Source organism: Tenebrio molitor, chromosome 3, assembly GCF_963966145.1.
Source record: "Tenebrio molitor chromosome 3, icTenMoli1.1, whole genome shotgun sequence".
Taxonomy (NCBI): domain Eukaryota; kingdom Metazoa; phylum Arthropoda; class Insecta; order Coleoptera; family Tenebrionidae; genus Tenebrio; species Tenebrio molitor.
In genome coordinates, this window is record NC_091048.1 from 27,514,827 (window position 1) to 27,536,003 (window position 21,177).

General features: G+C 43.6%; 1 protein-coding gene and 1 long non-coding RNA gene across 5 annotated transcripts in view; one reads left to right on the top strand and one right to left on the bottom strand.

Moving 5' to 3' along the window:
* The window catches only part of LOC138125353 (uncharacterized), a 55,944-nt gene extending 43,639 nt beyond the window's left edge, over positions 1 to 12,305 (top strand). The window contains exon 2 of the long non-coding RNA XR_011157414.1: positions 11,905 to 12,305. This is a non-coding gene — a long non-coding RNA (uncharacterized lncRNA). The remainder of the gene's footprint in view (positions 1 to 11,904) is intronic.
* cpx (complexin) overlaps positions 1 to 21,177 on the bottom strand; it is a 131,510-nt gene that overhangs the window by 47,812 nt on the left and 62,521 nt on the right. For all 4 annotated transcript variants that reach the window (XM_069040625.1, XM_069040627.1, XM_069040624.1 and 1 more), the window contains one exon: positions 14,904 to 14,971. In XM_069040625.1, coding sequence (XP_068896726.1) covers positions 14,904 to 14,958 — 55 coding nt within the window. In that variant the 5' untranslated portion in view covers positions 14,959 to 14,971. The remainder of the gene's footprint in view (positions 1 to 14,903; positions 14,972 to 21,177) is intronic.

The following is a 21,177-nucleotide window of genomic DNA, read 5'->3' on the forward strand; positions in this document are numbered from 1 at the left end:
ACCCGTGAAACGGGAGAAATCCAGAAGCTTACATGCGGTTAGTGCAAATAATAACGCTCATTGCCGAAACAATATACGTTTCGGGGCGGGATTTACCCCGATTCGAGCACAAATTGAATCCTTAACTACCCCGAAGAGCGAACTCCTGACGGCGCACCACCAATCGACGAAACGTCATTATCGTTATCGACATCGTAGTCTAATACAAATGAAAAAAAAAAATTACAGACCAACGCAATCTTTCTCTGTGTTTATTAAAAGCTCCATCTATTCAAATATTTTCAAAAGCTTTTTGAAATAGTTATTTACATTACAAATGCGGTAGACTACATTTTACAGCGCGAGGTTTTTAGATTGAAACACGACCGCGCAGCAGTGTTTTAACAAAAACCGAGCGACGTAAAATGCCTACCGCATTAGTAATGTATTTATCTTTTTGGCCGACGACTCGTTTTCTCAAATTTGAAATTTGTTGTAACCAATAATTTTGCAAAACCTGTCAAAGACTGACATTTTATTAATGAAATATCAGAAAGTTATCTATTATACCGATAACTGACATGCTTACGATTTACACCACAAGATAGCCCCATCAGACTTCACAATTTTTCACAAGAAAACAATTAAATTATGTTATTTTCGATAACTGAACGGATCAATGGTAGCGGTATCTTGTCTTTAGTATAAATGGGCTTTATTTATGATAAGGTAACAGTTTTTTTGGAGGTCCCTGAAAGCTTAAAATTTTCGTGGTATTTTACACACTCCGTGCGGTAAAATGACGCATAGTTTGCTTGATGTGTAAAAATCAAGATACCGTAGCTGTTCAAAATGTGTAAACATGTCATTTAGAGTTGAGGAGGCCAAAAACATTATACTTTGTCCTGTAGACGTCAAAATCTCATTTTATAATTTCCTGAGTACTCTCTCCGGTGCAAATGCATAATTGGATCTAACGAACCGATTTGTACCACTCTATTTTTTTTCTCTTGGAAATAATGGAAGCAAAATTTTAATTTGACTGGACTACAGTCGATAAATTTTTAGTGGATAGAAATAAGCGACTAACGAATCTTGATTATAACGCGATCGCGATTAAATGAATCGACAAGGATTTGGGGATTTTAGAGCTTTGGGGTGAAAGTTCCTTCCAGAATGATAATTTTTCGAAGTAATCGCCATAACGACATTCTTCAGTATCCGCCACTGAAATTCGAGGGGTCCGGAGTCCGGAGTCCGGCCGTCGATAAACCCGCGGAACAAATGCAGTGTGGCATGAAAAATGCATTAACGCGTGCCACCCGTTGATAAACAGATTATCACAGGATCAGAGTTTCTGTTGTGGGGGCGGCGACCGCATTAATTCGCTATGAAAAATTGTATTCGGCCCTAATGAACGCTACGGTTTTTAATCGGCTCGGATCGACAGTCGCCGGTCCAGCAGCCGCCCCCGATCAAGGGCGCGTCCTTTGAATATTTTCCGTGTGGAAATTGATGTGCGCGCGTGTTTACAGATGATAACGGCCGATTTATGGGTAGTTATTTACGCCACCCCCGCCGTTTTAGTGCACACTGTCCCGGCCACGTGGAAATCGCGAGGGGGTGGGGCGCCACGTCACGTGCCGGGATTTTTTCGACTCGCGAAATCGTAAATTACCCGTTTTATGTGGCCATTTAAATTTTCGAGGGCGAGTTCGGGGAGTCCCCCGTCTACGTGCCGGCGTTTGTTTTATTCCCGCCCTTAAAGGAACTTTCGCGACGCTTAGACGCGAATAAATTTCTGCTACGTGAGAAATATCACGTCCTTATGGTGACTTTATTGTATCCGCCTCCCCTGACGTCATTTTTCCGGCCTGATAACGCCCGAAATGCGCCACCGACAAACTTTCCACCGACAAGACAAGAAAAAACACGCCACTTCGGTCTTCAACAAAGTTGCCCTAATAGTGGTTTCGAATTCTGACGCCGGCTGGGCTGCAGAAGCCGGGGAAAACTCGCCATAAACCATTTACGAGGTGTTGCCTTTGGATTGTGGAAGATTAATCCAAGTTTTTTAGCAGTCGAGAGCTATTACAGCACCTTTTGTACCTCGACGAGTTCTTGAACGGTTTCGCCTCGGTTGAATTAAGAAGCCGGATTCACCACAAAAACTTGCACAAAACTAAAAAACAGCTCAATAGGATTTTGTTTTCAAAAATAAAACATAATCTGTACATTCGGACGTAAATGCCGTTGAAAAGGCAGTGACGAATGCGATTTGTCCTTTTTTTAAGCGCGTTCAGGTTATTTGGTAATGGATGTGTCAAAACAGCAATTCGAAATGTTTCACTTTGGAAGGTAAAGTCCTGCAGGATTTGCGACGACTGAACCATTAGTTCCAACGTTCCAATCCGAAAATTACAGCTTGGAACTATAAAGAATGCAACTATACCAAATTAAAGTATGTAAATTTGTCACTGTCTTCCTAAGGAATCGCTCCGATTTGTTTCACACTTTTCATTACTACTCAGTCTCTTCTCGAGTTGCTACAATTGTTTGTTCACTAAAACGGAACTAAAGAAACACTCTAACTACTAACGTAAACCCCATCAAAATATGTGTAGTAGTCATTTGTTTATAAGAGTCTAAGGAATACATACAAGGTGTCCCAGAGTTGCGAAAAAGCTCCATAATTTGTTTGTTATTAAAGATATCAACTTTTAGTTTTTTCTAGATGATAGCTACGCTTCTACTGCACATTCGGAACATATTGCGGTATATATACAGTGTGTCTCACTATTATAAAAACACTAAAGTTATGTTTTTTTAAACGGAACCTACCCAGTTTGATTTTATTTTTGAATTCTATGCTAAATTATGAATCAAATTTATATAGGTCGTTTTTACGTATTAAAGAAGAAAGATTCCTGATTCGTACTAAAATAATGTTAGTAAATACAGAATGGGGAAATTTCATCTGAACTAATAAATGAACTAGTACCTATGATTGTAGTCGCAGCAAGCCATGCCTATGTTGTAAAATTTTTGCCGCTCTATACAAACATGACTCTAATGTGGCGTGAACTGTCAATAATGTGAATTGTGTGAACGATGTAGGTTATTCGTTTAATTTTCATCATTTTGATATGGAGCGGCAACCATAAATTTTACTATAAGTTTTCACGCCAACTAGGACTCTCGTTTCATTCTGTAACATTTTCGCAAAATTAATAAACAAAAGCGTCTCATCTCTTAGTTTGGTAAATCCTCAAAACACCCAACATCGGTAATTTTCCACCGAAAAAAGTAATAACAATAATAATAATTCAGTGGTAAGGTTCCATCTGGCTTGGACACTCAAACAATTATTTCATTAACCGTTTCAGTTGTTCACTGTTATTTCGCCACCCCTCGGCACCAGCCTGTTATTCCACCCCCGCGATATTTTTTAATTTCATAAATAAACATTACTGCGTCGTATTTTTCCGGCGCACAAAAACCTTCATCCGGTCCCGGACCCGCTCCTCCTGTCAGGATTAAATTCCGCTCAATTGCAAGTGGTGCTTGTGACACAAACGCCTAATTCTGATTTGTCCGTAGGCGATCGAACGAAATTAAAACGCTGGTGCACCCCAAAAACCATCCGCACCTGTCCCTGAAAAATCGCAATTTTTACGTCACCGGATCAATTCGGACGCGATGGATTGCAGTGTAGCATCATCACCCGGCGACGGATCAGCGAGAGTGATTTCTTGCGGTCCGGAGAGGTTTTAATTGCGGCATAATCCGCCGCCCCTGACGCAAATCCAATTCCGCGCCACTTTTAACAAGGACTCGGGACAAATTAATTCTGCTAGATAATCGGCGGCGACCGAATACCGATTACTTCCCAATATCCTTATTTAATAACGGCCAGATATTGGGCTTTGTCGGATTCCGCGACGTGCTCCCTCATCCAAGAAGCAGCCATAGCACGCCGGATATTCCAATAAGTCCGCGGGAATTCCATCTCGCGCCCTGCAGAACGGATGTTCATCAAAGAAAAAATTCATTTCATATACGGATGTTTTATTGGTTGCCTAACACTCGCGTTTCGGAATTCGAACGTTCTTTGTCGGAGCGAGGGGGTAAAAATGCAGGGGGCCAGGACGATGTAATCAAAGGGTCCAATCATCGCCCCATCCGATTGGTAATCTACACGTAACGAAGTTACGATTGGCAGTCGCTTCCTTCCCGAGTTCATCGCTACTTGCAATTAACAGGGCTGTTATCTGAACACTACTAGTTTATTGTGTTAAATTTCCCGGAGACATTTTATTCGATTATTGCGAGGATGCAGGATTAAGGACGACGAGATTGGTGCAGTCGCTGCTGCCGGCTTTTTGGACTCGCGGCTAGGTGCCTGATTGGGCGCTTGTTCTCCCACGAGATGGATATTCAACGATGTTTCCAAAGCTTGCTGAAATTTAGCTGCTTCACGCTTGTTATTCGCGCAAAATTCGTTGCCCAAATTGTCTTGTAACATCTCAAAAACGTCAAAGAACTACGACACTTATTTCCAGGATAAGGGAGGAAAGTGTATCATTTACTCCCGCAGAAGTTTAATCACGAGTACTGTCGCGAGCAATAAATTTTGGTCGTCAATGTCATTTTAAAATTTGGTTACATTGTCACAAATTTAAAAAAAATCCCTGCCTGATTATGCCCACGTCAACAAAGTGTCAAAAAATTGAGAAAAAAATTACAATTAATGTGATACAACGTGATGATGGTTATGATATTTACGACTGTTTTACAATTGAGCATTTTCGATTGCGTCAAAGAATGACCTTGACGATCAAAATTTATTGCTCGCGACTGTACATACTACTTCCTTTTTATTTTCTAAAAAAAAACAAATTAAACTTTCTTCAAATTAGAACATCAGGGTAAGCACACTTGCCGTTACCAAGATTGCATTTTATGAACAGTTTATTTTATCCCCGCTCGTTTTTTGAAAATGAATTTCTCGAAAAGACTAAACCAAAAAAATATGATTTATTCACAAAAGGATGACGAAACGTCAAAACAATTACGGAAGATGTAATTTTGTTATGTTAGCAACGCTGTCAAAAAATTATCTATCGGTAGGATGCACCAAAAGTTTCTGCCTGTTGCAGTTATTCAAGTTTTGATGAAAATGTTTTGTATTGGTCGGTTTGTGGTCACGTGTCAGGTGTCATTAGCAGCCCCATTTATAAAACGAACGCAGTATGGATTAGACACTCGTTCCGAAATTATTGTAATTCTCTTAATCATCAGAAAATCTTACATTGTTTCATCTGCTTTTAAAACGCCCACAACAGAGACAATAAGCCGCTGTCAATCGATCTTGAATTGATCGCACCTAATCTCGCTTGAAACGCACGTTTTTCAAAAATCCACCCCGAACAAAAAGAACCAAGGATAAATCGTCAAAGCGAATTACACACTTTGTTACTCGAATGAATTAAATTAGACAATACAGCGCCGAGCGATACAACACAAAAGGAAAAGGCCCCGTTTTATTTATAACTGTCAAAAGAAATTTCTGTGTTGAATCGGTCGGTCATTACACTCCACTAAACCAATTCTGGAGGACGTGAGCTTCATCACGAGATTTTTCTTTCCTAAACGGGACCTTCCACGACTCGCTTAAACGCGCCTTCCTCCGCCAACTTTTCATTTTCCTTTATTAACGAAAACTTCTCGCTTCTCGCTGGTGCATCAGGCGTCGCGGCGTGCGCCAGGGCTACTCCTCTGAACAACACTATTCTCACAACTATTTACACAAGACATGGTGTTATTGAAAGTTGTATAGATATTTTAACCACGAGCTACTGGCTTCATGTAGAATTCGGAAAAAATATCTAAAAAATTCTATGTCAAAAGATAAAATCACATTTATTTTTTGAGCTACAATTTTTTTTAATTGCTTTTAGTCTTCTACGTTGTCAAACAACCTCGTAGGTAAAATTTCGGCACATTTTAAAAATACACCCTGTATATCATATTTTAAAAAACGTACACCACTGCGGTTTCCTTGTTTTAAAGCATATTTCCTATAGGTTACTTCGCATAGGCGTATATTTTATAAAACATGATATACAGGGTGTATTTTTAAAATGTGCCGAAATTTTACCTACGAGGTTGTAGGACAACGTAGAAAACTAAAAGCAATTTTAAAAAATTGTAGCACAAAAAATAAATGTCATTTTATTTTTTGACAGAGTTTTTTATATATTTTTTCCGAGTTCTACATGAAGCCAGTAGCTCGTGGTTAAAATATCTGTACAACTTTCAATAGCACCCTGTATAATGGTAATCAAAGCAATATCAGTCGAGGTTAAGTAACGCCGGTAGCGGTCGGCATTTGGATGGATGTCATCTCATTCCATACCCCTTTTCTAATAATAATAATAATAATAATAGTGCGTGGATACTCTTTGGGTGTGCGATTTTGGTGGTCGGTTCCGGATAATAATCGCAAAAGGTCTGTCGGGGGAGTCGAATCGTTCTTCGGGTGCGAGTGGGGCGTAGCATCCGAACGAATAGACGATTATTGTAACGTTTAACGTAATGTGTCTCGTAATTTATCATCTTCAGCGGGTCGAGATAAAGAGAGAGGGAGCCCTCTCGCCCGTGCCCCGCTCATAAAGCATTCATCACTATCGGAGTCCCATTCGGAGGTCTCTTATCTCTAATAAACAGAACCTAGGAGGCATTCAGCTGTCTAAAAGTGTCAGTCACGACGACGCCACTCACCGGCGAATGGATGTCGTTAAATTTTAAGTTTTCCCTCCGTCCGGCGGCGGCGCTATCTGGCGATTGTTCGTGGGACAATGGGCGGCGTTTAACGAGCCGCGAAATATGCCAATCGCACGTCGAATTTAATTAGTCGGGGTGGTTTTTCGGGTCGTTATCCCGGTGATGCAGATGGGAATTCCTGGACGCGTTTTTCCACCCCGATCCGGCTCTCATCTGGTGAATTCCTCGGCGTCCCCGCGGAGGAATGCCGACGATTGCGTCGGGATTATTGCATACGGCGCCAAAGGATTAGTCGCGCAAGAATTTTCATCACCCGGAAAAATCCCGCTGCCGTGACCCGGGCGCGATGAATTATAATGCACGATGAACGGCGGCGAAAATTACCAATTTGTTCGATGACCCGTGACGCATTTCAATAAAAGCCATATTTCAGTAGTTGTGCTTATGAATCGGGCCGATATCGGCCGGATCCAGACGCCCATCGGCTCACTGAACCGATCTTGCCACCGTGAAGGTCTGAAACGTCTCTAAACGTGTGACCAGCTGGGCGGAAAGGTGCTCCTATACAGGTTCATTCTGACTACTTGCCCCGTGAAAGAATTATGTGTGATCTTAGAATGTGGCGACGCCACCGACGACACAACCCCCCGGGTCACATTCCCCCTTATCGGACCTGAACAGAGACCAGGACGCGCTCGCCCGGCTTAAAGAGTCCTGGAGAACGCGACCGACTCCTAATCGCGAGTTATGGTGGCGCCAAATGGGTGGAAGAAGACGTGAGTTAAATCAGTCGACGACGAAGAACAACCAATTGATGGTGTGTCGATACCGAACAAAAACAATCTTGGCTCGACACTCTTTACAAATTAAATGTCCTTTCAAATAAACCAAATTCCTTGATTCTTCCACCTCCCAAAACCAACCGAGCACAGTACTTTTCTAATTTGCAACCCATTCCCACCCATTTGACTCTTCAAAGCCCTTAATACCCATTCAAGATTCTCAACTCTTGAGTATCTAAATAATTTGGAACAGGTGGACCGCAAGGATCTCCGCCAGGGTCTGTACTTGTAGTCTACTTCTTTCCATGAGCGCATTATTTGAGGCACGAGCGACGAAGGAGCGAGTGCTTCATTTCCGCGAATGTGCAGAATACGTCTTCTCGCGTTTTGCGTTTGCCAAAGTGTCAATCGAATTAATAGCGATTTATTTTCACTCTTTCGAAATTTTCATCATCCAAATTGGAGAAATGGCATTTTGCGAAGCAGAGTTTATTATTATCAGGTCAAATTATTTTCAGAATGCTCAAAAAGACGAATGCTTTTTGGATGATTTTGAAGCACTAGTGCGCGATCGTCGATTTTGCGCACTAGTGCTTCAAAATCATCAAAAAAGCATTCGGACTAGTGTGCGAACGTCGATTTCGCGCACTGCTATGCGGTCGCGAAATGTCATTTTGAAAGTAGTGAGTTCAAAAAAGAATTTGAAACAACTCTGACACTGGAATATCACAGTAAATAAGTGCAACTTTTTACAGCAGACGTAACGTTTGAGAGTATATAACGATCTAGATTTAAAATGCATGTTAAGAGTGTCGTAAAAAATTTATACCTCTTTAAAACTTCTACATTCGAACTGTAGCATTTTTCATTAACTATTGTCTTAATTTATGCACATGAATAAGCAAAATCGTCTCATCTGACTTATTTTCATTGTCTGCACTCTACAAAGTTGCCCAAACACGGTCAACGTCATCTCTAAGAAACAGTATGCATTTCGTCAAGGTCATAACTATACCTACACCCATATCAGAATCTACCTGATAAAGATGAGACACATTACAAGATTAGCTCTTGACACTCTAGCCGATTGACTTCTGCATTCAAAGCTTCAAAGGTTTCGCCGATACGAAAAAAGGGGTAGCGCAAAGTTCTATTTTAAGACCTACACTTTTTCAATTGTCCCTCCCATTTTCATCAAACATGAATTTTTGCACCTCCGTACAAGATGTCTGTGATGAAGGACTCATTCTCTCAGTTCACGAGGTACCCATTGGCCCAGTATGGAAACCTTCCAATTCTCTTAAAATGTCAAGGGGGTCCACAGGGTAGAATTGAGTCTCTTATTGTTCAACGTTTACGACAAGATTTTGTGTCACCATGGTCTTCAGAAGGTCACCATCAAACTCTTAGTGTCCTTTGGATCTAACTTTGCCCTCCAAGTTGTGATTCCTGGATGGTAGACATCGAAACCGTGGTTCTTAATAATTCCTTTACTGAATCGTGCACTCTTTACTTCCAAAAAACCTGAATTAGCTACAGAATAATTCAATTCGTACTTGACATATCATGTATTCTTCTTTGGAAATCGGATTCGTGGCATTAAGGGGATCAAGTAGGTAGAATTGAGTCTCTTATCAAGTTTTTCAATGATTACGACAAGATTTTGCGCCACCATGGTCTTCGTCAAACAGGAAATAATTTAGTAGGTACTAACGATGCAGGTTCTGCTTTGCGTCAAGGCGTGCCGCACGGTCCCACTTGGGGACCAACTCTTAAAAACGGTTGAAAACGCTTGCAAATCACAATCGTCGGTTGGAAATGAACGCTTCAGCAAAAACTTTCATTACTGTTATGTTGAAACACGGTCACGTCATCAACAATCAAAAAGCTTGATCGTTAAAATCTGGAACATCCCATTCCACAACAGAATTTGATTCGAGGAAAATAACAATCTTATTACCACTCACGACATCGCTCTCCGTGATTCATACAACTTGTTTCTGCTACAATCATATTTAAGTGGACCGAGTCGGGAGTTCGTCTTCGTCGAACGTCCAATAAACTTCCAATATTATTATTAATTGTTCGACTCTCCTCTCGAGTCCAAACTGTCGACCGTCTCGTTTATTGTTCGTCGCAAATTCGAAATAGTTCCGTTACGTGATCTCATTTTCCGCCATTTTTGTCACGGTAATGAGGCGACGAACTCCGTTGGAGTTCAACATGTCGGCTATTAATCTATCGAGCGTTGTCCCGATCCAATGGAATTTTTCACTCTTCCGGCCGCGTCCCGTACGTCATCCCTTTTATTTGAAGCGCTGCACAGGAGGAAGTCGCTTAGCAATAATATGGCTTCTAAATTTTTGGCACCCAAAGGTTTTGAAAGAAGAATGAAGTTTAGAAAGAAATTTTCCTAAAAACAACTTCCATAAACTAACAACCTTTTGATTCCTTCTTCTTAAATATTTCTTCTTTTATTCAAATCTGAATCCGCGAAAAGCCATCCAATTGTCATCGATTGTCATCAACTGCTTTCATCCAATGTTTTTTTTTTTAATAATTCAGATCTACTGAAACCAAGTCTGGAGAATATGGAGTACAAGTTGGTATTTCCCGCCCAAACTCTCTCAATTTTCCCAATATTCCGCGTGATGCCTCTTAGTGTCTTCATGAAACAACAACACCATTGAAAATCACATCTCACGTTATAACAAAGACAAAATTTGTCTCTATGTATGCATCCCTTGGACACTTATAAATAAATTACTACTACACATATTTTGATGGGGTTTTCACTAACAGTTAGAGTCTTTCTTTGACTTCCATTTTGGTGAATTGATAAGGGGCTTTCGGCCGAAGAACGGTGCAGCCGGACGTCCACCCTGCGGAGCGCCCCCCGATCCGTCGCGTCCAATTGAGATTAGTTAGTTTCTCTTCGGTAGTGGGTCGTGCTTTGGTATGATTGTGACAAACGAGAGGAGAATCGCTGCCTCGGGATGTATTGCTAAGCTGTTGTGTAGGTTGTTTCCGTTGCAGCATTCGATTGATGTCATCTCTTTTATTTCCCCGAAATTGGCGCTATACGAAACGTGATTCTTTCACATTTAGCCTATCCCAATGCAAAGTTCGACTTTTAAAGGGCTGTAGATCGCATTTTTAGGACGTGACTTCGATGACATCGACGTATCGGAACTGTTAAACTCGCCCTATGAATCTATTTAGAGTAACGATCCTGGAACAGTTTCGAATCGAACACCACCCTTAGACGCTAGCTGTTTGTGCGATTTTTCTCCTTTTGTTTTTTCTTTATCGTCGAACTCCCTTTCTTTTTTAATATCCCGGCTTCTGCTGACACCGTTTATTCGCCCCTAACCAAACTTTACTGATTCAATAAAATGAGAAGAATCCATCCGAGACTTGATTAAGAAGACTCCGATCACTTCGCCCGTTATATTTCCATGTTAGCGGATCCTGTCGCACTGACGTTATCAAAATGGTTAGTATAAGCCTGGATATCGAACGCGCCGAAATGTGCTGGACGTTCCCGACGTCCTTGGAAAAAGAAGGAAGGGGCGGCGGGTTGCGTTCAGGTATCGGGAGCGTTTCTCCGCCGGCTGTTCCCAAATTTCGAGTGGCGGCGACCCTTTGTATGGAAATGTGGAAATTTCGCGCCCACCTGAGCGTGCCTACCTTCGCCCATTGTCGGCAACATTGTTTACCGATAGTTTTGAATGGGCCCCGTCAAAGCTGCGGCGTTACTGCCGCCTCCGACTGGCAATTACCTTGTGTGCTGTCGTGTGCAGCGTTCGAGGGGTAAACAAGTCACGAATGGAAATGCGGCACGGGGAGAAAAGGAAATTTTCCCGAGTGATACTTCTTGGGTACAAATCCTTTAATTAACCCTGCAAAAAGGGGTCCTGCTGAAACCGCACCCGTTCGCAAAAATAACGGAAATTCCAGGACGGCCGAGGGTGTAAAGTGCGTGACGACACACGATAAAAGACAAAAGAAAAAAAAACATATTCAATCCTGTTTCTTTATTTAATTGTCCGGCAAAAACATTAAATGAGGAAAAAAAAGTGAACATTCTCGTTTTCTAAAACGTCATTTTCATTTAGAGTAATTTTAATCGATATTATTTAATTGTTGTTTGTGTATAAACCAGTTAAAACATGCTTCACCAGAGTTTAAAATACTTGCAACAGACTTACAAGTTATCAGGTGTAGAACCCGTAGGGGAGTTTTCTATGGGACGAGTGCGCCAATACCCTTATAAAACGAGTTTTGTATGTATTTTTTTAGAATTTGCACCCTCGTTTTAATTTTTAAATAAAAAAATTATATTTTCAAATTACAGCCTGGAGTCGAAAAATCGAAAAGTTTGATCACCATCTTCTGAAGGTCATGGTGGAAGAAGATTCTGTCGTAATCGTTGAACAAGTTGATGAGAGATCTATTTCTACTCATTCTACTCACATTGGTGTCTTCAGAAAACTGGATTGATCAGCATCTCGTGAACTGACGGAAGTAGACCTTCATTGAATAATCTAGCGTGGTCATCTGCAGCGACTTCAGATTATCAAAATAATCGTATTTGATGAACATAGAGGGTGTTTTATCAAGAGGGCGAGAAAGTTGGTCCAGACAAGAGTTGCAACATTTTCACTCTTGGACAAGATGGGAAAAACGCATCCCTGATAGGTTACTACAACTTGTTTGTTGTTCTCTGCTCGTCTAATATAGCGTAAACTTCGTTAATTGTTTATAATAAAGCCAGTCTTCTGCCTTCTCGCTTTGTTTACATCCGCTCAAGGCAATATTACATTTTCGCATCACTTCCTGACGTGATGGATAAACCGAGCGGCGCAAACTTTACCAACATATGATTGTGACAAGATCGTCTGGATAATCGCTTGTAAAAGAGATTCACCCCCAGATCGGCACATCCAGAGCAATTAAGAAATAAACTTTCAGTCCGTCGCCTAGCGGTGAGAGGACGTTTGTGGCATTACGAAACTTTCCGACGAGTCTTCTTTCCAAGTTTGCGTTTTTTGTTAGCGCAAGTGCACTCCTTCCGATCAAACATAAAGACCCTCCAAGTCTGAAAGTAAATATATTTTGTGCAAAATTTTCGCAACTCTCCGCTCCGCCGTTCCATTAATAAAACATGAGATTAAGAATAAACTTTTATTATTCAGATCCTGAAAATGTTGTGCACTCTGGTGTTTTATTTTTCGGCCATAATTCCGCGAGCTTGTAGCGTCTCTTTCTCGACAGCTCTTAACAATCTGAACTACTGCTACCTTGTTATACATATTTATATAACGACAAATACAACTCAACTAGAACTATAGTAGTCACTACTAGCAGTACTAGTACTAGTGATAGTTGTTACAAACCCACTGTATATCATATTGTACAAGATATACATAAGATTGCATATTATGTATCTTTTTCATTAAGAAAAAGTTCATTTGGCGTCAGTTGGGTTCGAACTCCGGATCGAAGTTCCACAGTCAGAATCGCTAACCATTACGCCACAGAACCTTCAGCAAGTAAGTAAGAATCTAATGGTTTAAATTTGTAGGAAATATTGTATAACATGTATAAAAGCGGGTATCTTTGTTTCAGTTTCATATAAAATTTCAAAGGGATGGTTTGGAATGGCTAACACATTAATTTGTCTTATATAGACTATTGCTACTATTATCAGATAATTATCTCCACCACGACGCGGTTGCCTTGTATTAAATCGAAATTAACGGCATTGTGGGTAAGATACACCGTGTTGATACGATCTATCGACTCGTGCAAATAATCGCATTAATTATGTCGATTCGCCACCTGAACCCGGAAAACTATCCGGAGTGCCGCGTCGCGATCTCCCCGCAACTTGCCCAATCAAAATGCAAACATGTTCGCCCCCGAAAGGGGGCTTACCTAGCCCAATTAGCGAGGATGGAGCTTATAGTTGGGCGGTTTGCCGCCGAGACCCGGAACGCAAACCGCTCCGGATTTAACTTGTTTTACAAGTCAAATACGCGCTTTCCGGAAGCTCCACTGTCCGACTGCGGAAATTATTTTCCGATTACTTGAGGAGTTGAGAGTCCCCGCGCTGTGATTTGTCACCTGCGGGAACCGTCCGGTTCCTGCGACCAATCGCGTCTCAGCTCGGGGGCAATTCTTGGAATAAAAGAGCGTCATCGGTGTGGTGGTCGGGCGCGATGCGGGAAAAGATAACCACTATGAATAAACCAATAGGTAATTTGGAGCGATTACAATCTAATCTAAACCAATATAAGGCAATAGCCGATCGCTGGTAATATCGAACGTTTAATGGCGTTCTTGTATTAATATTGACCCGGAGCAGAAACAGAAACACCGGAATTAGGTACTAATTGAACGGAATTTGTTCGCTTTCGGCTTAACGGGCCCCCAAACATGACGGGAGGCTTGTTATTGCAAACTAAAACTACAACAGTCTGCAGTTGGTCGTAATCGGATTATTCGGAGTTTCTTTCAGTCTTTGGACTCGATCATTACGTTGGGTAATTTGTTTGATTGAATTTGTCGCGGCCGGAATGAAAGCTTCCCGAAAAAAGCCGTCGCGAATCATAAGGAAAATCGTCAAAGGGGAAGCCCCGATGCGATGAATCGATCGTGCGGAACCCTTTCACCGCCCTAAATAAGAAACACGTCGAAGTACGGCTTTCGATTTCGGCGGTGCAAACCGGCCCGGTGTGCCCTTTTAATAAGCCCTAGGAGCGCCGCCGAACTTTATCTCTCCCTTTGTGCCGCGCGCCGGGGTCATAGCTAAGGTCGAGGGCTCGTGGGGGTCGTTCAGAACCCTACCGACACAGCAAATTGCTTGTGATTATCCTGAATTAGAGATGGCCGAATAAATTATGGATCCCTGAGCAAAGAAAAACTCCTTAGCCGTTAAAATTTACAAAATCAATGTGTCGGCGGCTCACTTTGGAAAATTGTATTTGCCTTTCTTATTCGCACGGGTTTAGTGGCATCGAAAGAAGTCGCACAGAAAATCTTGAGCAAACGGATGCGGCTATTTGTTTCTGTTTAGGCGAGACTGTGACGGCGCCGGGAGCGGCTACGTGCACCGCTGCACAGTCACGCCGCCCCTCCGGCTAGTGTCCTGTTGTTTTAGTGGGTATCGTTTATTTCGCCTAATTTATGGATTCGCTTTCATTTCCTGCGAGCTTTCTTCGCGATTATTCCGCATGCGAATGGGTAATTCCCCCGTTTGATTTAATAAAAACCGACGCGTTAGGTGTGCGTTTGTCATTTTTACGGCGAATTCTCCACCCCCACGACCAACATTACAATAATTATATTTACCTTTAACTGCATTTAATTTGTTCCCGACCATTTGTTTCGCAACGAACGCCGCCATTTTCCTGGATTATCTGAAACAAAAACAGGTTCAGTTTTTGCCGCTTGCACGCACAAAGAGAAACACACAAAAATCCAAACCGACAACACTGTCCGGACGAGATAAAACACACACCGACCCGGTGGTGTTGGGCGAGTAGAGAAACGGCGCTCCCCTCCTCGCGATTGAATTGCTGGTTGTCTACACATCAGGAGCTTTCGGCAGAGGAATGGGTGTTTTTCGGGGCATGAAAATTTCAAAAAGCCGCAAAACAAACGTTCGTAAATGTCAAGTCCTTGAGGGCACCGCTCCCGCCACAATCGAAATTATTTTTACACTGGCCCATAGATAAATCCGTGGCGGGATTTGAACCCTGACTTTTATCGGCCTCGCAACAAAGCGGAGCGAATCCCGGCAGCTTTCTGGCGATTTTTTTAATTATGGCTCTCGATAAAACCCCGCCGACTCGAAACTAAAAGCATCCCACCCTCTCAAAGCAAATATTTAATTTACTCCGACTAGAAAAGCTCAATATAATCTTATTCGGGAATATTACATGAAACGGGGAACTAATTAAAATTTGACGAGGGTCCTGGCAGGGACAGTTTTTCCTTTCGGGTCTGACAAACAAAAATACCGTAAGACGTTGCGGTCCGGGTCGACCTCACCCCGTCAATTTGACACAGTTTCGGGGTGCAAACACACACAGAAACTAAATCGGTTGGCGCCATATTGCGCACGATGGACGGGACGTCTGCCAAGCTGGCGCCACTCGACGTCACAAGATTTCCATCGTGTGTGCGACATTTTCCGGTCGACTGGAACAGCTCCCGTTTCCATCGAATTAATTGGCGAGATGCTGAAATAATAATTTTTTAATCCGAACACGGGGAGCGCACGACGGTGAGTGAATTTCCGAACGAATGAAACATTCATCCGGGCTCCGGAGCCGTAAAGGAGCTTCGATTTCCAGGTCACCGGACAGGGCGACTGCATCACGACTGGTGTAATATTCAGTTGACAGAGGAGTTAAGCTGCACCGGAGCGATACGGCTCACCCGGATTCTTCCCGCCGCCGGATCCGAGTAATTAGGGAGTATTGTGGCCCGTTACGGGCTCTAGCGGGGCATTATTAATTTATTAATGGCCGCTGGTGCCGCTTTCCGCACTGATATTCGCAAAAATCCGCTCCCCACTCCGCAAATAATCCCCCACGATACGCCATCATTAATTTTATTATTTATTTCACGTTGCTCGCTTTCCATACGTGAAAACTCCCGCACAATACTTTGCGGATAAAAGCGGGAGTTATCACGTTCAAGGGAGACGCGTTTGTGCAGCCGCCGCTTTGTACCTGGGAATGACATGATAGTTTGCGCGATGATAAAACTCCAGTGTAATTTATTCACCTGGCATTAATACGGGAGGTCTCTGACACGCTCTGATCGCTCACGACAGTTCGAATCCCGCGCCTCGATTACATCTCACCGCTGCCGGTCGCCCCCCGCTCGTATAAGTCTCGCACCCGAAGTCGCGACCCTGGTTCGACGTGCTAATGTCACCCGAATATTCAGCGTTTTCGCTTTAATGTAGGACGAATCGTCGGGAATTGACAGAAAAGATGCGGGAAGCGCACTCGAACCGAACCACTTTCCGCTCCCAGACGGACCCAATCACGATCAAAACGACATTCTAATTAAGTTTCATTCGGGAGAGTCATTAATTTGATGAGGAGTCCGTTATGTGCGCCCCACGTTCGTGAATTTATATTGAAATTTGGCCTTTTAAATGATTTAATTGGACGTGCATTATGGCGTCTTTTCGATATGTCGGAGGGCGGGAACACAATTCATCACGTGTCACGGTTGACAGGGGGGTGGAAATCTGCGTGGCGCGAGCGAGAAATTGTATTTTTGCGTGGAAAAAGGGAGCGGGGGCGGCGGAAGCTGGACCGCAGCGTCGTCCCGGGTTAAGTGAGAGATAATGATCGTAAGTCGTCATATCTTCATACGGGGAGATAGTCGCGCAATTTACATAACGACTGCGAGGCGATAACTTTGTCGTTGCGAAGTTTACACGATGGAAAACCGTGTCGAGTATTCCAATTTCTAGGGAGGAAACGGAATCTGCTTCGGTAATTTGCATAGAATTGGGGATTAACCTGCGTTCAAGTGCCCTTCCCTCTGCCGACGTGTGTGTCTGTGTGTATCCTCTCTCCGGGGAAACACATACACACCGGCACAAAACGGCCGATCTATTGAATCGTATTTAAATAAAATTAAATCTATTTGCATGGAATTATCGGAACGGTTCCGGGTCACCTCCAGACGCGGCTAATTCCTCCCGGACATAAAATAGATTTTATCTCAACCCCATTTTCAACCCTTGTCAGTTTGGCCGCTCTATCGATCCCCATAATGTAGTTTAAATTTGTTTTGATAAATGTGTGCGCGAAAATAGGACGAACATCCAATTTCGGGGGGCGCGGAATATGCCGCCGCCGCCGGAAAAATAACGTCCGAACCCCCGAACCGATCGAGACGTCCGTCGACCGCCCCCACTTATCAATGCATTAATAATTCTGACGCAAGCTTTTTTCTCCGTCCCCGTTTTGTTCAACTTCCTCCGTAATTCATAATTTACATCGGTCCCTCATGCCTCTCCGCTCTTACGCCAAGATAAAAGCTACATCAAGACTCGTTTTGAGAATGATGGAGCGGCTTTATGCGCGACTTTGTTAAAAATTCACCCCGGTTGGAAATTATTAGCCGTGTTGGCCACCCCCGACGCGCGTCCAACCCTTTACCCACGCCACTGGCACCTTTCTTCGCGATTGCACCCCGTAATGGCGTCATCACGCCATTTCACACACGTACGCCCTTATTGCCGGGGATTAAACTTGCGTCACATCAAACTTTGCTTACGACTGTGAAATTATAGTGGGAGACGTCACATAAAATATGGCGTTTTTGCGGTGGAAAAATGTTGAATAAAGCCTCAGTGCTTTTTTATCTCCCATAAACTATTTATGTTTTCTCGTTACTTTGTCCCAGCTGTAAAAATATTACGAGCGACAACATCAATCCAGAGCAAATTCGAATCGATAATGAACGCCAATTAAAAAACGACACGACTTGCTCCCGCGGAAGACTCTCGCGCTATTAAATTACCGGAGTTCGCGGGTGGAGCATAAACTGGAGCCGTATCATAACGTATGGGATAATAATTTCACCCCGGTGGGAATCTGGAAGAGCAGAGACTAAAACGAGGCTCAGAACCGGGATAGTCTGCTGTCAGGATTGGTGTTTGCTTTTTTCTTCCGAGCTTTACTAGCTTGGCGACTAAATTGGTGTCGGACGGAGTTTATCGCCGACACTGCCCAACCTCCTAGATCATTCCGGCGAGTACTACAAGTGAATTTTGAGTAAACTACGTCCGCAATCCATTCCGGACGCAATAAAATCGTGATATTATCCTGATAATTATACGAAATGACCATTAAAGGCGGCGAATGTTCCTCCAAACTTTCGCAACTAACTGAACCGGACCGAATCCGAACTGCCACGATAAAACGTCACCAGCAAAACCACCCCGGCACTCCCGTTTTGTAAATGCGGTCAAAGCACAAAAGGAAATTGACCCGAACCGCCGTATTAGGGAGATTTCGAATTAATAATCGATACAGTTTTTTCCCGGACGAGATTCGAGCACGAAATTGAATCGGTCGTGGAGCGGATTTGTCTCGTGAGTTATGGATCTTGGTCTGTGGGACAAAGTGAATATTGCAATTTCGACGGAAAGGGATTTGTCATTCGGACGGGTCTGATAGGATGCGATTTGTCATTTTCGGAATTAGTTTTAAACTCTCGAACTCTTCATCCGTTTGCGGGCCAAAGCGCACACATCGGTTTTTATTCCATCAAAGTCACCCCGGGGCTTGTTTCCTGTTTAAAATTGTAGCGGCGGAAGTTTAAATCGCTTTTTGGACAGGCACAAAGGCCGCGATTTGAGCGTGGAACATCCAGCTGCGTGCAAAAACTACCGACGCGGTCGTTCCCGTTCGCGAGCGAGAGATGGCGCCAGCCGTTGCGTGTCGCGCCCGCCCACTTCCAACTACAAGGCCGCGCGTCGCGCCCGCGAGTCCTAATTAATGAAGCTGCCGCCTCATCGAAAAATAAATCCCAGGAAAGGGTCTGAGCAACAAATAATAGCGCAGGTGTGCTGCGCCGTAATTCGATTTTAACGAGAATTTAATTTAAGTGAAAATAGATTTGCAACGTCGAAGTTTCGTTGGACGTCATCCTGGTGCTCGAGAAAGGGGGACACGTCTTGCTCTCGTCTCACGTTGTCGGCTTCGATTTTTCCAAATGGGTTAGGATTCGCGTCAGGGACGTACACCTTCCGCTCGTCCAATAAAACAGGGGAGGATGCCACTTTGGAGCAACAATGTGCAAGGGGCACGATAGCAAAATGCAGAGCACCACTTGGGGGCAGAATGCGGACGATGCGGAGCATGCAAAATCAAAGGGGACTCGTCCTGGATGCCTACACCGCAGGATGCTGCATTAAGACGGGATCGAAGACGACAAAAGTGAGGGCGACTCAATTAGGCCGGAAATTCGCAGTGCTAATTAAGCGCCCGGGTGATAAATTAAATAAGAAGTTGGTTGTAGCGATGCGATGTTATGATTAGAAATCTCTTGCGGTTAATTTATCAACAACAAGAAAAGAGAAAAGAAAACAAAAACGAGCCCGACGTAAGCCCCCAACAGCAACTTTTAATTCCGCACTTTGATTAAACCGTAAATAAGGGGCGGCGAACTTTTCATTTTAAATAACGTGCGCGCTTTATTTTCGTGTTTCCGAATTTACCGGTCGCCTTTCCATTCGCATTTACGGCCACGCCAAGACGGAACGGCTCCGAGGTGTTTTCATTATTCCATCTCGGAATTATCTTACTTCTTTGGGGTGTTTTTCGCACTCCGCCGACGAAAAATACACTATAAATCGTCGCCAAAATGGGACGACGTCTCTCGCTACCCAAATCCGGTCGAATACGCGACTTTCGCGGATTATCCCGAAAAGTCGACGCCCGATACGACAACCGCACATATTTAAAAGAACCTGACCGTCGTAACGCGGACCTTCCAGTCTGTTCGTTAATTTCCTGTCACCAACCAACCTTTTGTACAATTTCCCTTCAAAGAGAAATATCGCGGTTTCGTTTTCGCGCCTCTGCGTTTCCTCCGTTTCGAAAAGCGACAAAATCGGTTCGACGGACGTTCCAGGGACGTGCGACTGACGTTCAACGGACGTTCGACGGACGAATCGTTCCGTCCGCGTTCACCGACAAACGAAAAATACACTCTAAATCGTCCCCAAATTGGGACGCAGTCTCTCGCGACCCAAATCCGGTCGAATACGCGAGTTTCGCGGATTATCCCGAAAAGTCGACGCCCGATACAACCGCACATATTTAAAAGAACCTGACCGTCGTAACGCGGACCTTCCAGTCTGTTCGTTAATTTACCGCCGTAATTTCTTGTCAACAACCAACCTTTTGAACAATTTCCCTTCAAAGAGAAATATCGCGGTTTCGTTTTCGCGTCTCTCCGCTTCCTCCGTTTCGAAAAGCGACAAGATCGGTTCGACGGACGTTCCACAAACGTGCGACGGACGAATCGTTCCGTCCGCGTTCACCGACAAACGAAAAATACACTATAAATCGTCGCCAAAATGGGACGCCGTCTCTCGCGACCCAAATCCGGTCGAATACGCGATTTTCGCGGATTATCCCGAAAAGTCGACGCCTGATACGACAACCGCACATATCTCAAAGAACCTGACCGTCGTAACGCGGACCTTCCACCCTGTTCGTTAATTTACCGCCGTAATTTCCTGTCAACAATCAACCTTTTGTACAATTTCCCTTCAAAGAGAAATATCGCGGTTTCGTTTTCGCGCCTCTCCGATTCCTCCGTTTCGAAAAGCGACAAAATCGGTTCGACGGACGTTCCACGGACGTGCGACGGACGTTCAACGAACGTGCGACAGACTAAGCGTTTCGTCCGCATTCACGGACGAAACCAGAGTCGAATCGAGTTCATCTGAAGGACGATCAATCAATCGTTCGTTGGTCGTGTAAATTTCATGACGATCCTCGCGTGTGTCGATCAAAACGAGTCGGGAAATGAAGACATTCATCAGGCGGAGGTTGTATGGAAGCCGCGTCATGCCGAA